Here is a 12,166-nt window from a genome sequence, read left to right as displayed (position 1 = left end):
TTTTTCCTTCTTGTATGTGATAGCACTTGCACCTTTTTTTTTTTTTTTTTTTTTTTCTTCTGACTTTCAAAGTTTGGAGCTTGAGAGCTGCCTAGTTTGTGTCTTCAACAGTGACTACACTTGGATTATGAGTCCTCTGTGGCAGCACAACTGCTGACAACTTGGGAAACTGCACAAGTTCACCATCAAGGCACCATTTAAACAGACAGGAGCCATCAATAATATACCAATATCATTGACCTTAGTGGGTAGTTTGTATGCTTCTTGCAAGGCAGTCACATACACTGCAGACTGTCTGGGAAAAGGAGCAGCTCATCATAAGTTCGTAAACTGCTGAAAAGAGAAGAATCTGTTATTTAGGATTCTATAACCAAAAGCTTTAACTGAAGTCTCTGTTCATGACTAGAGTTACAGCCTTCAGGGGATAATATAATGTTACCAGAGAGGCTGTTGCTGCTGTACTCTAAGTTCTACTCTTCTGCCAATCTCATACCATGACTGCAGCAAAATTTATTTCAGGTTTCGCACCATTTAAAAACTAAGTGGGAAGATTGTAAATCAGAACTTCAGAAGTTATACAGTTGACCAAACAGAGAGAAAAACAGTTTCAAAATATATGTGGAAAATAACTGCCATTATCACTGCTTAATTTCCTGTACATCTATTTCTGCCAAGCAGTGGATTTGATGCAGTATATGGAAAAGGCATCTTGATAACAAACATAAGAAAGACATCTCAGATGATAAAATCTACCCACTATAGACAAAGAAATATCACTGACAAGTCTTTCTTAGAGTGAAACTGAGTGGGAGAAGAATACCATTTTGCAAAAACTAGTATAATGGAAAAAATCCACTTCATTTTCAGATTTCATGGGCATCTCTTGTTCAGCTTTCAAGCACACCCACCATTACTGGTCAAAAAGGGAACCTGAATAGCCTCACACACTGAGAACAGAAAATCCCAAACATTTTTTCCATATACATGTACCCTTTTAAGATATACCAGACTCCAACTAGAAACCGTTACCGTATTTATAACTCCTCCCTGAAGATATGGCCAAACAAATTAAAATACATCACCAGAAGTTACTCTATTACCAGGGCAAAATCATGTGATACATAGGTCTGAAGTAGACAATACAATACAAGAAAAAGATTGTCATTCTTAAAATATCTTTCTCAGACTCTCAAGGCTGAAGATGTTGAAAATACAATTGTGAGAGGAAGAGATGTGTTACCAGAAAAGGAGGTGAAGTTTTGAATCTCCTCTTGTCTTTCTCTAGGAAAGATTGAAAATGCATTTTATTCACATTGCAGGATGTGTACTGCTGGGGGCCGGGAGTGAAAGAAGCTAAAAGATAGGGGAAGCTAAAGGAGGACAGATCTTAGCTCAACAATTCCCTAACTCCTTTTTGGGGACAAGAGTGAAGAAAAGGGGATTGAGAAGGCTGATTATGGCCCATAGCACTGGGACCACTACTGCAAATGAAACAGCTGGAGTAAAACTCTAGCCTGTCCCTCTTTTAGCCTACAGCTAAATGAATTCTCCCTCTGGGCCATGAGAAATGCTATGAAGTTCAAAGGAGAGGAAAGAAAATCAGACTTTAATGTAACAAAAGCACAAGAGAGTAGTGAAATACTGCTCTGTATTGGTCAAAACAGGAAGAATGAACACACTGGATGGATGGTCTGCAAAGCAATTAGTGAATCATTCATGTGACTTAAAGATCCCCCCAAAATTAAACTTTGCAGCTGTCTTACAGGGAAAGAACTGGCTAAATAAAAATGCTTTTAGGTACATCCTCCTTTGCAAGCATTTTGCAACCAAAGTAGGGGAATTCACCGTGTACTTTATGCTTCACCTTGTAGACAAGCATCAACTCTTCACTGGCAACAGCTGCCAGTTAAAACGAGTAATATAATGAGTAATACAAAATTGAAAGGTATGCAACATGACTATCAATATATAAAGCCTTATACCCTACATCTTGAATATCTTCCAGTACTTGTATTATGCCTCTCTACATTTCTGTTAGTCTTATAATGAGTTATTCCTAAAGCTGTAAAAGTCTTCACTTCCAACCTTGCTGTCTTTTGTCTTATGCTATCAGTCCCAAAAGTGTATTAACTGGAGGCATAAACAGATTTGATTGCTTGGGTAAGGCCTAAATCTTTCATTGTTTCAGTAACAGGTGAAGTGATTCCTGTTTATTACCAAAATATAACAACAAGTAAACAAACAAACAAACAGAAACCCCTTGGAGACGATTCACTGTTACTTTAGAGAGTACCCTGCTGTTTTTTTCCCTTGAAAATCAGAACAAACTCTCCACTGATTTGGTTTTACAATATCCACCTACATATTGGACAATTTTAAATGGTGTTAAATAATAAATGCTGACATTTAAGATACATTATCCTAAAGATTTTGAAGGAATGAGGTTAATTACGTTCAAGAAAAAATAAAGAATTATTATCACCTCTCATTTTATTACCCGGATTAAATGCCAGAATCTTTACTTAATCATTTCCTGTGTGTTACTAAGGAGTGTATCATACTTTTTTAATGAGTAAGGTGAATCATAATGAGAAAATCAAGGATCTGGAATTTAAACTTTGATCTTAATTATATAAAAAAGAGATGATAATCACATTTTCAAGCAATTACTGTACACCTCTCTAATCTATAGCTACATTGCATGTATTATATCAGAAGGAAACCAAGTGTGAAATGTATTAGTTGTTTAGGAGAACAAATGGGAAAAAAAAGTGTTATAATCTATTTAGCATTTTATGGCCTTTGCATCACAATTCCTGGAAGAATAATAGCTCTAACCAACAAAACTGGCTTCTATATGATACCTATTTGTTAGATAGTCTGGTCATACACAGATGAACATAGATTTTAACATAGCAATACAATGATCTATTTCAGCACTGCAGCATGCTTTGCAACTACTAGTAGATGAATCTTCACAAAATCCTTACCATGAAGGGTACAGGATATTTAGGATTTAGGCCTTAAGCTGAGCTTATGACAACATGGAGCTGTACAGCATTCGCATCTGGGTTTTATGCTGGGTCCACAACCTACTGACACAGGCTCCCTTCCAAGATTCAGCAGCCTGGGTGCCATATCTTGGGAGCTCACATTTATCTGTATGCGCCTTTCATAAATGTAGGAGCCTTATTATAGTCATACACTTTTGATATGGCTACCAGCTTTCAGTGATTTGAAAAAATATATTTGCTATTGTGTGACTATGAGAATAACACCAAACTTTCTTCCCTTTTTCTATTCCAACTTTTCTTAGAATTGTAACCCTATCAATCCAGAGAGCACAAGAACACTACGCAGAAGCATTTGCTGCTACCAAAAATTACAGTTAAAATAAGAACCTCAGCCATCAAAAAAGGACTTTATTCAGAGGAGTGAAACTGGCCACCAGTGCAAAAGCTCTGCAGACAGAGCTGAGACCACATAAGCAAACCAGATCCTGACAAAATGTGTGACTCGGGGAAGGTGAAACTTCACCAGAGGATTGGAGAGTCTCTAAAGCAATCACTGCAGCATGTTAGATCTTACATGTCATATTTACCCTCCAGCTTAGGAAACAAAGTATCAGAAACCTTTGTACACCTAACTAGGCATTCAGATTGGACTGCAGAGGTATATTAGGTAAATTTCTTTTTAAACTCACATTCTCTTTTAATCATCTTTCTTCCTTTTCTGCCTCTCTTTTTCATAAGCCCTTGTCAAATTGCAGCTGAAATGGAGCTCAAACAAACACTTTGTATCTAACACTTCACTATTTTAAACGCCTATCTTTTCTTTATATACATCTAAGTGCATGTAGCCTGGATCAAGATGTTATATCACATTTCCTTTCGAACAAAACTGATACCCATTTAAACCATTATTACCAAGGACAATGGTAAGCATTCTTTTCCAAACTTTCAGCAGCTGGAATACAGTAACAATTGTAACACAGCTGAAAATGTAAGCAAGGAAGTAGCTGTAGCTGAGCAATATGAAAGGCACCACTTGTTAGTGGTCAAACTAGGTTTGCCAAGATCAACACCACTACCACCACCCAAAAAAACCAAAACAACAGGCATCTCTTCCAGACAGTGCCTAAAACAAAATCTACCTCAGAACCTTTTAATTTATCAACTCAAATCCATGAGGCAATGAAAAAATACATTTTCTAATTATGGAATTATATGTTTTCTATGAAGTACTTTTTATTATTTTATATGATTCTATACAAATACTTACATTATTAATAGAAGGGCATACTGGGTTCGATCCGTGAAATCTTTTGGCAGTGACAACTGTAAAGGGAGTTCTTTTAAGAAAAGAGCAAGACATTAAAGGCTGGTAGTTACACAGATGAAAAACAGTAACAATTCAAGAAAGCTTTTTGTTGGTTAAAATAATATTTTGCCAAATTTACCGTAATCCTCAATGTGCAGCATTTTAATTTCAGTTCTGGAATTCTTTTTCTTCAAAACAGCTTCTTTCAACAGAGCATTATTCTCCAAAATATAAAAATCTGTAGAAAACAGGAAGTAAAAACAAGCTGAGAGTTACAGAAAACCATCATTCAAAGAGAAATCAATATTCAAAAAAAAAAAAAAAAAAAAAAAAAAAATTAAAGGAAAGGACACAAACGTGCAGTAACAACTCTTGTAAATTATTTCCTTCTTTATTTTTTTTTTTAATATACAATATTAAATATAGATATAATGCAACTGCTTTGCAATTCAAGGGAAATCAGTTTAATTCAGAACATATACAACTACTCTCATTTCTGGCTTCAGAAGGCTTTGTTTTCTTTAAGCACTAACAATGAAATCACTGATGACCAACATGAATAGTAGTATCCCTGACAAATACTAACAGCAGATGTCACAGGCTAGTCTGCTTGGCAATATCCTAAGCCCCGAGTAAGCACACTTCTTCAGGCTACATATTCCAAATCAATATTTAGCCATTACAGCTCTACTTGATCACTTCATGTCCTTCTCTGTCTTCTGCACTTCAGCCAAGAGTAAGACTTAGTTTGGTTTAAAGCTGCAGACGTGAAGCAATCCTTTTGCATATGGAAGAATGATTAGTCTTTTTTTTTCTTTTCTTGTTTTCATTCAAATTAAAAATCTTGTTTCCAAAATGTATATTTTTCATTAAACAATAAACCCTGTGCTTAGGTCAAAAAGAGACAATCTAGAGAATGCCTTTTCTGGGCAGTCAACCAAAATGGTGTAATTATAGTCTGAGGATGAAATAATTGAAGTAATCCATAATCATTGTTTTATTAATTGAAGAGGATAATCTAACCTTGCACTGAAACACTGTAGATAAATTATCTCTCATTATTTGCTTTCTCATTTTTACAGCAAACAACATCCCTCTATCCTCACTTGCTTTATTTCTTTTAAGATGCTCGACATAAATCTCTTAACAATGATTCACTATCAGTAGTAGTTTAGATACGAATAATAAAGAGTCAAAGAGTACCTTCACAGAATTGAGTAGCTCTACAGAAGTCAATTAGTTTTACTTTAGCAGTATCTACCTCTTACTGAGTTGGATAAAACTCCTTCCCCTTGGTACTGAGATTTACAAATACTGTCAACAGTGACATCAAAAAAAAAATACAAAGCTGAAGTGCAAACATTAATTAATGCTTGCTAGCACGATACTATTGATTAGTATGCTACTTCAACATGCAAGGTTAGGTCATCTGTTGTTGTCATCTGTGGCTGGCAAAGACAAAAGGAATACAAGCAAGCAGAGTACATAATTTCTGGATTCTGGGAAAAATTCTGGGGATAATCTATTGAATGAAACTGGGACAGGTAAGGATTGGTCTAGTAGATTTGAATGGAAAGATTCAACCTTTCCTCCAATCCACACCTTCACGCTATGTGGAACCACAGTGGAGTTGGTGGTAGTGCTGTTACCCCTATTGCACTCGAGAAATACCTTAAGTGAGGAAAACTCTGCTGCTCAAGGATAGTCTTCTATTACAAAGCATCCCAAACAGCCAGGAAATACCTGGCTATAGGTTTGGTGTCAATATGCAGAAGGTAATGAGTAAAAATTCAAAATTAGAAGTATTGAATACCTTCCTAAAAAGGCCTTGTTTTTGGATTTGTCTTAATTGAAAATATCAGTGGAGTTGGTCTGATTTGAGAAACGTAAGAGCAGGACTAAGTTCATTGTATGTAGGTCAGATTTTATGACCAGTCCTCCAAGGACTGTACTTCAGTTCAAGATAATTGGATTATAACTTTAAAAAACATCACTAAAAATCTGAAGATCTGCAGTAAAGGCAGCATAATTTACATAGAAAGTGAATGGGATGAAGACCAACCTGCCGTCTAATTAACTCAGGGGTAAATAGAAGATGAAAGATAAGCACTTAGTATAAAATGCATGTGAAAAGCCTGGAAAAGTTTTAGTCATTTGATTGCCTTCTTTCTGTATCATTTTCAGATGTGTGTGTTGTTAAATGGTAAATAATATAACTTTTTATGAATGACACATCTGTTAGTTTTCATTTACTTGCAACCATCTTCCCCCTCCTCCTCCACAGTCCCCAAATCAATCAAGGACAAAAATGAAATATACCTAGTCCATAAGAAATACTCACTTCCACTGTTACTTGTACTGTGTACACTAACGACTGGAACGCCTGGGCCTGTTTTGAAGACAGAAAAAAAAAACAGAGGAAGTGTAGGGTAGTTAGTACTTGTATTTCAGTAAATAACAAAGAATGAGAACACAAGGAACCTCATAAGGCCAGATCCCACAAGCCCTGTACATATGCTTCACATAAAATACAGCAGTAATTCCATCAGTCTCTCTTGGGAAGGACATGGTTCAGGCCAAGGACCAATGGTGTGAAACTGAGGCTGCGTTCTGTCTCTTCAACAAGCAGTCTTACTTCCTGCACCTAGAAGGAGATCTTTTTTCTTTTTATCTCCATGTTTAGCAACAAGTGAAGAGTATAAAAATTAGAGGCACTTAAAGGCACTTTCTAAAATATAGCAGTTTGACATTCCAAAGCTGTAACTTTAGGTTGATGGGAAATTGAATTAATGATAATATCCACTTATATTCTTTATGGAAAAACTACAGAGGTGTTGAAAAATTATCACATATTTCACTTAATTATCTGCTCAAGAAGCTCCTTTAGTATCTCAGCTCTGTAATAGCAACAATGTCACTGTTAAATCTAGGTGTAATGTAATTTAATCTTACTTCATGAGCTGTCCCACTCCCCACCTCCCCCAAACATGGAATTTGTGTAGAGGAAATTTAGATTTATCTTGGTAAGACAAGAGCTTCAATTACATGCAGGTAGCCACTAATGGGCTAGGAAGGATGATGCAGAAAAGCCGAAGTGCCTGAGAACCCTATGGCAGATATGGACCCTCCTTTGAAATTAAGATTTCCAACTCCTTATATATTCTCTGGAGAAAAAAAAAAAAAACCTTGAGAACAGTTCACAGAAAGTTTAATTCATGTGTTTTGAGTCATCCTAAGGAGGTTGTCTCCCTCAATTAATTGTGGCACAAGCCTAGGGAACTTAACTACCTGAAATAAATAGCATGATGCCATTCACAGCCTCCACCGAAGATTTTTATCAATTTAATTCTCTGCCTCAAGGGACAGTATTGACAAAAATCTTACAGGAAGACTGCTGACAAATCATAGTTTTCTGCCTTAGCTTTTAAATAAGAGAATTTCTTCAGTAGTCCTTATTTATTTATTTATTTATTTATTTATTTATTTATTTTCCAGTCCTTTTTATTTTTTTTTAATGTGTTTTGCTCTGAATTCTGTTTTAAGAAAAACAGTTATTCAGAACATGTTATTTTGGAGGGGAAAGCACTGGCATTTTCCTGGCCATCTCTATTTGTCATCCTAAAAGAAAATGGAGGGATGATGCCAGATTTCAAAATAAATAAATGAATAAATAAAAGATATTAAAGGAGATTAAAAGCCAATCAGAAAGGAGAAAGACTTGTGTTAAAGGTGCTGTATTATTCAAAGCATTAAAGTTTATTGGAATTAAGCACACTCTTGGGTTTGCCACTGACCTCCTATAACTAACACTAAGCAATTACTCCCTTTGTGAATTACTCCCTATCTTATTTGAATTGAGAGACTTACATCTGTCAGTGTTTATGAAGTGCTAAAGGAAAAATCCACAAGCAGGTTAGAAAAAAAAAAAGTGTGATGCTTGCCAAGACTGAGAGGCTGAGAGCTGGTCCTCCTTCTACCAGAATAGAAATTAACACCTCACTCAGGAGAGTCTCTGGAGACCTTCTGGAGATGGATACAACTGGTATACTGAGACAGATCTGGCTGAGGGTAATTAAGAAGAAAAAATTATCCTAATAAATATGCTTATGGGTAAACAGAAGGCGGAAGAAACTTGCACAGATCAAACCAGTCCAGAGTTCCCAATAGGTTTTTGAATCTCTGGGGTAGACTTGTTTTCAGAACAATTCAGACAGGCTTTTTGTTGTTGGAAAATGATTGTGTATGCACGTAGATGTGGTGTCACCTGTCTCCTCAAGTTAGTTTACCTTGTACACTTGCAAGCAGTTCTGTGGTAATGTTGCTGTCAACAATACTGTCATAGATTCACGCCATCATAGGCATTTTACAGAGCTGTAGCAGTACAAGGGGGCTGCACTACTGCCAGAACTGCCAAGCGCTGACCAACAGAAGAGAAGACTTCTGAATAATCTTAATACACATTAATGTTAGAGGTAAGGAAAAAAAAAATAAAAATGGTGTTTTATCAATCCCTGCCCATCACCCACATCTTAGGACAGTCTGCTGGATGCAGTTCAGTGAAGTATAGGTTTAACCTGTGAGGTGATCTGTGGTCCTACCAGCTCAGAGAGCTGCAATCTCCAGTCACTGGAAGTCACGAGCTTGTGAGGAATTCCTCATGCACAAGCTCCTACTGGCATCCATGGTTTGATTCCAAAGGAACAAATTTAAAATTACCAAAAAATAATAATAATAATAATAATAAAGCTATGTTTTTGGGCCCTAGGACATTGCTGACTCAGAGCAAAAAACTCTTCCCAATTTACCAGCGTTCCTTCTTGCTGGAGTCTGAGACATCTTCCCCTAGGGACTGTGCCAAGCACTAGGGAAAACTTTGCATACTCTGCTTAATGAGGAGCTCATTACTGGTGCTGTCTTTACTCAGATAAGGGCATCAGGATTAGTTCCATAACTTCTACCACAGCTTTAACCATGTATAAACCATACAGTTGGTATATTTATTTCTTATGATCAGCTATGTATTATAGGTGCGCTTCTACCGAAACCCAAAAAGAACAACAAAAACACACCTTATTTTAGCCAATATATATTCATAGTTTGTTCAAATAGATTCAATTCTGAAGCAGGCAGATTCTTTTTTATTTTATTTTGTGTGTGTGTAAAACCATGTACAGTTTCAAAAGAAATAGAAAAATGTATGCAAATAGAATGGGCTAGTTACATGTATTTCAGATGACGGGTTCCACTATTTTCATTCTGATGTTAGTTGAGCAAAGTACTAGAGGAACATTCTCTGTAAAATACTACAAGTTTCAAGGTTGATAGGCCTAGCTATAAACTTTATCACTGATTGTCTCATGCTTTTCTGAACTTCTTTATAATCTCACTTATTGATCAGTGTTTATTCTTGGTGTGGAATGGCTCTAGTTTTCTGTTTGTACGTACCAGCTCTGAACTGGTGCCATTTAGTGCTACTGGAATGCACCTAGCAAAAAAAGCTAAAAGTTATTTATTGCAATTCCATTGATAAAGAGGATCAGTCTATGTGGATTAAACCTTACCTGGTTTTTGGTAGATACACACATACCCATATATATACCCATGCATGTACAGAGGAGTAGTACAGATAGATACACATACTATATCCATACACACATAGTGTTACAGTGTTATATAAACATAGTGTTACAGTAAGAAGGCCCTCATTTTTTTTTTTTTAACTAGATATAGTTGCAGAAGATCAATCCCAATACTATAATGAAGTTAATTGGTCCACTCATTGTTATGAACCACAGTGCCATCACTATAAAATCCCATATTTTTTGTAAAGGATTTTTATTCAGGGTGAATTTAAAAGCCAATGTCCTTTACTAAGATTGAAGCAACTTTCTGTTACCACTTATTTATTTAGCTTTTACACAGAACTTTCTTACTTATTGTTTTGCAATAAGCTCGGTATAAAATGTTGAGTAATCCACTACTGAGATAAATGTTAGACTCCAGCCTGATGTGCTTCTCAAAGGAACACATTAACTTAGAAGGAAACACGGTATAATTACAAGCTATGCATTTGACCTACCTTTACAATGCAGTAAAAAGTGCCTATTCATGGGGCTAAACTTTGCACTGAAGTATGTGCACTGATCTTTCAGGAAGTTACACGAGAGGCACTGACGATTCAATGATCCCACTGTTGACACACTGGGGGAAAAAAAATACATCAGAAACATTTTCCATTGGAATAAAATACAATAAACCAAGAAATAGTTTTTCAAAGTGACAGAATTGCTTTCACTCCCAAAATCTGCCAAACTATCACCATCTTATTTTGACCCTGATGCAAACTGTTTTCAAAGGATTGAGTGGATTACCATTCTATAAACTTGGCAATGTGGACAAGATCCAAAACCTACCCAAAGCAAGACTGGTGTTTCAATAGCTAACAGAGCTCTGGAGTAACAACATTGGTTGTTACCATCATTAACCAGATTTAAGCACTGAGGTTTGTGTAAGAAGTTTTTTGTTCGTTTGTTTGTTTTGTTTTTATCTGTATTTGGAAGATTTTAATTAGTTTTAAAAACACAGACATATTACATAATTGCCTTTCAGTCCAGCTATTTAAATGGTTTTAAAGCGCCAGTGAAGACATAAGTGTAAAAACATTTTTGTGAAAATAGTTACCTTTTTTAACATAAAATATCAGCTTTTCTAGTTTTGAAAAATTCTGATTCTTTCCTTCTTACAGTTTAAGTGTACTCATTTTTACATAGTCTACCCAACCCCCAAAGCAACAATTATGCCAGTTTAGCACTTGTGGCTTGGGATGAATATGTTGTTAACACAGCCATGTGTATTTCTTACCTGTGCAGCTGTCTTCCTCTTGGAGATTCTTCAGTGCTTAAGAAATAGCTGCACCCAAAAGATGAAGAAAGTTAAACTCAGTTTGGTAAACAGTCTGATCTGTGTGGTGCTTAGATTGGTGCAAGACATAATTACATTTTTTTTTTTTTTTATTAGAAACTCCCAAGAAGAAATGAAAATTTTGTATATAGAATACTTATTTCAGATGCTATATGTTTTCATATCAAAACAGCAACATAGTATTTCATGGTTTCTGTTCAATTTCTGTAATGTCCAGGAGCTCCAGTAGCAACTAGGACTCCTTTCTGCACATAACAAATACAGAACAAAAAGTTCTTCCTTCTCTGAAAGAGTTTGCAATATAAATCCAAGGAGCAGAAAAAGGTCACACTGAAATTATATCATAAAATACAATAGGCATTGTGATACCCAAAAGCCTTTTTGAGCTGTAGACTCTTTCTTCTACCTAGGGACAGAAGCTAGCACCCTGGGGAATGCTTTACAGGCAAGGTTACGTGGGTGGAAAGCAGCTTAGTAGAGCTGCTGCAAGGAAAGTCCTTGTTGTGTTCCAGATGACATTCCCAAAAAGTTTCTGCTTGCAAGGCAGAAGGAGGGTAAGGAAGTCCTCTCAGGTGGCCAAGACAACTCACCTGCAGTCTGACATCTCTCTGCAGGCTGAGCACACCCTGAGACTCTGGAGATGACAGACATTGTTGCAGCCACACAATGTCCTTGCTGAAATAACGTTTACTTCAAAGAAAGTCAGGATTGGACACGTATTTATTTTTTGCAGTGTGCAGATAGATACAAAGGCTCACCAAGATTCACTAAGGTCATCTGGAGCCTTCAGACATTGTGTGTCAGTTCTTTAGTGCTCCCAGGAATCACTAGTTATGTGGTGCATTTCCTTTCCACTGTAATACCAAGTGGAGCTTTGGGAAAATTTCTCTTTCTTTGAATGATCTGGGTGAAATCAGGGATTTGG

At 36.3% G+C, this 12,166-nt stretch overlaps 1 protein-coding gene across 2 annotated transcripts in view; it reads right to left on the bottom strand.

Annotated features, from left to right (window-relative positions):
* DPP10 (dipeptidyl peptidase like 10) overlaps nt 1–12,166 on the bottom strand; it is a 487,552-nt gene that overhangs the window by 15,830 nt on the left and 459,556 nt on the right. For both annotated transcript variants that reach the window (XM_032189693.1, XM_032189692.1), the window contains exons 15-19: nt 11,182–11,229; nt 10,400–10,521; nt 6,662–6,709; nt 4,460–4,558; nt 4,282–4,351 (exon numbers count right to left, since the gene is read on the bottom strand). In XM_032189693.1, the coding sequence (XP_032045584.1) occupies nt 4,282–4,351; nt 4,460–4,558; nt 6,662–6,709; nt 10,400–10,521; nt 11,182–11,229 (387 nt within the window). The remainder of the gene's footprint in view (nt 1–4,281; nt 4,352–4,459; nt 4,559–6,661; nt 6,710–10,399; nt 10,522–11,181; nt 11,230–12,166) is intronic.

Source organism: Aythya fuligula, chromosome 6 (assembly GCF_009819795.1).
Source record: "Aythya fuligula isolate bAytFul2 chromosome 6, bAytFul2.pri, whole genome shotgun sequence".
NCBI lineage: Eukaryota > Metazoa > Chordata > Aves > Anseriformes > Anatidae > Aythya > Aythya fuligula.
This window is presented reverse-complemented; position numbering and strand designations above follow the sequence as displayed.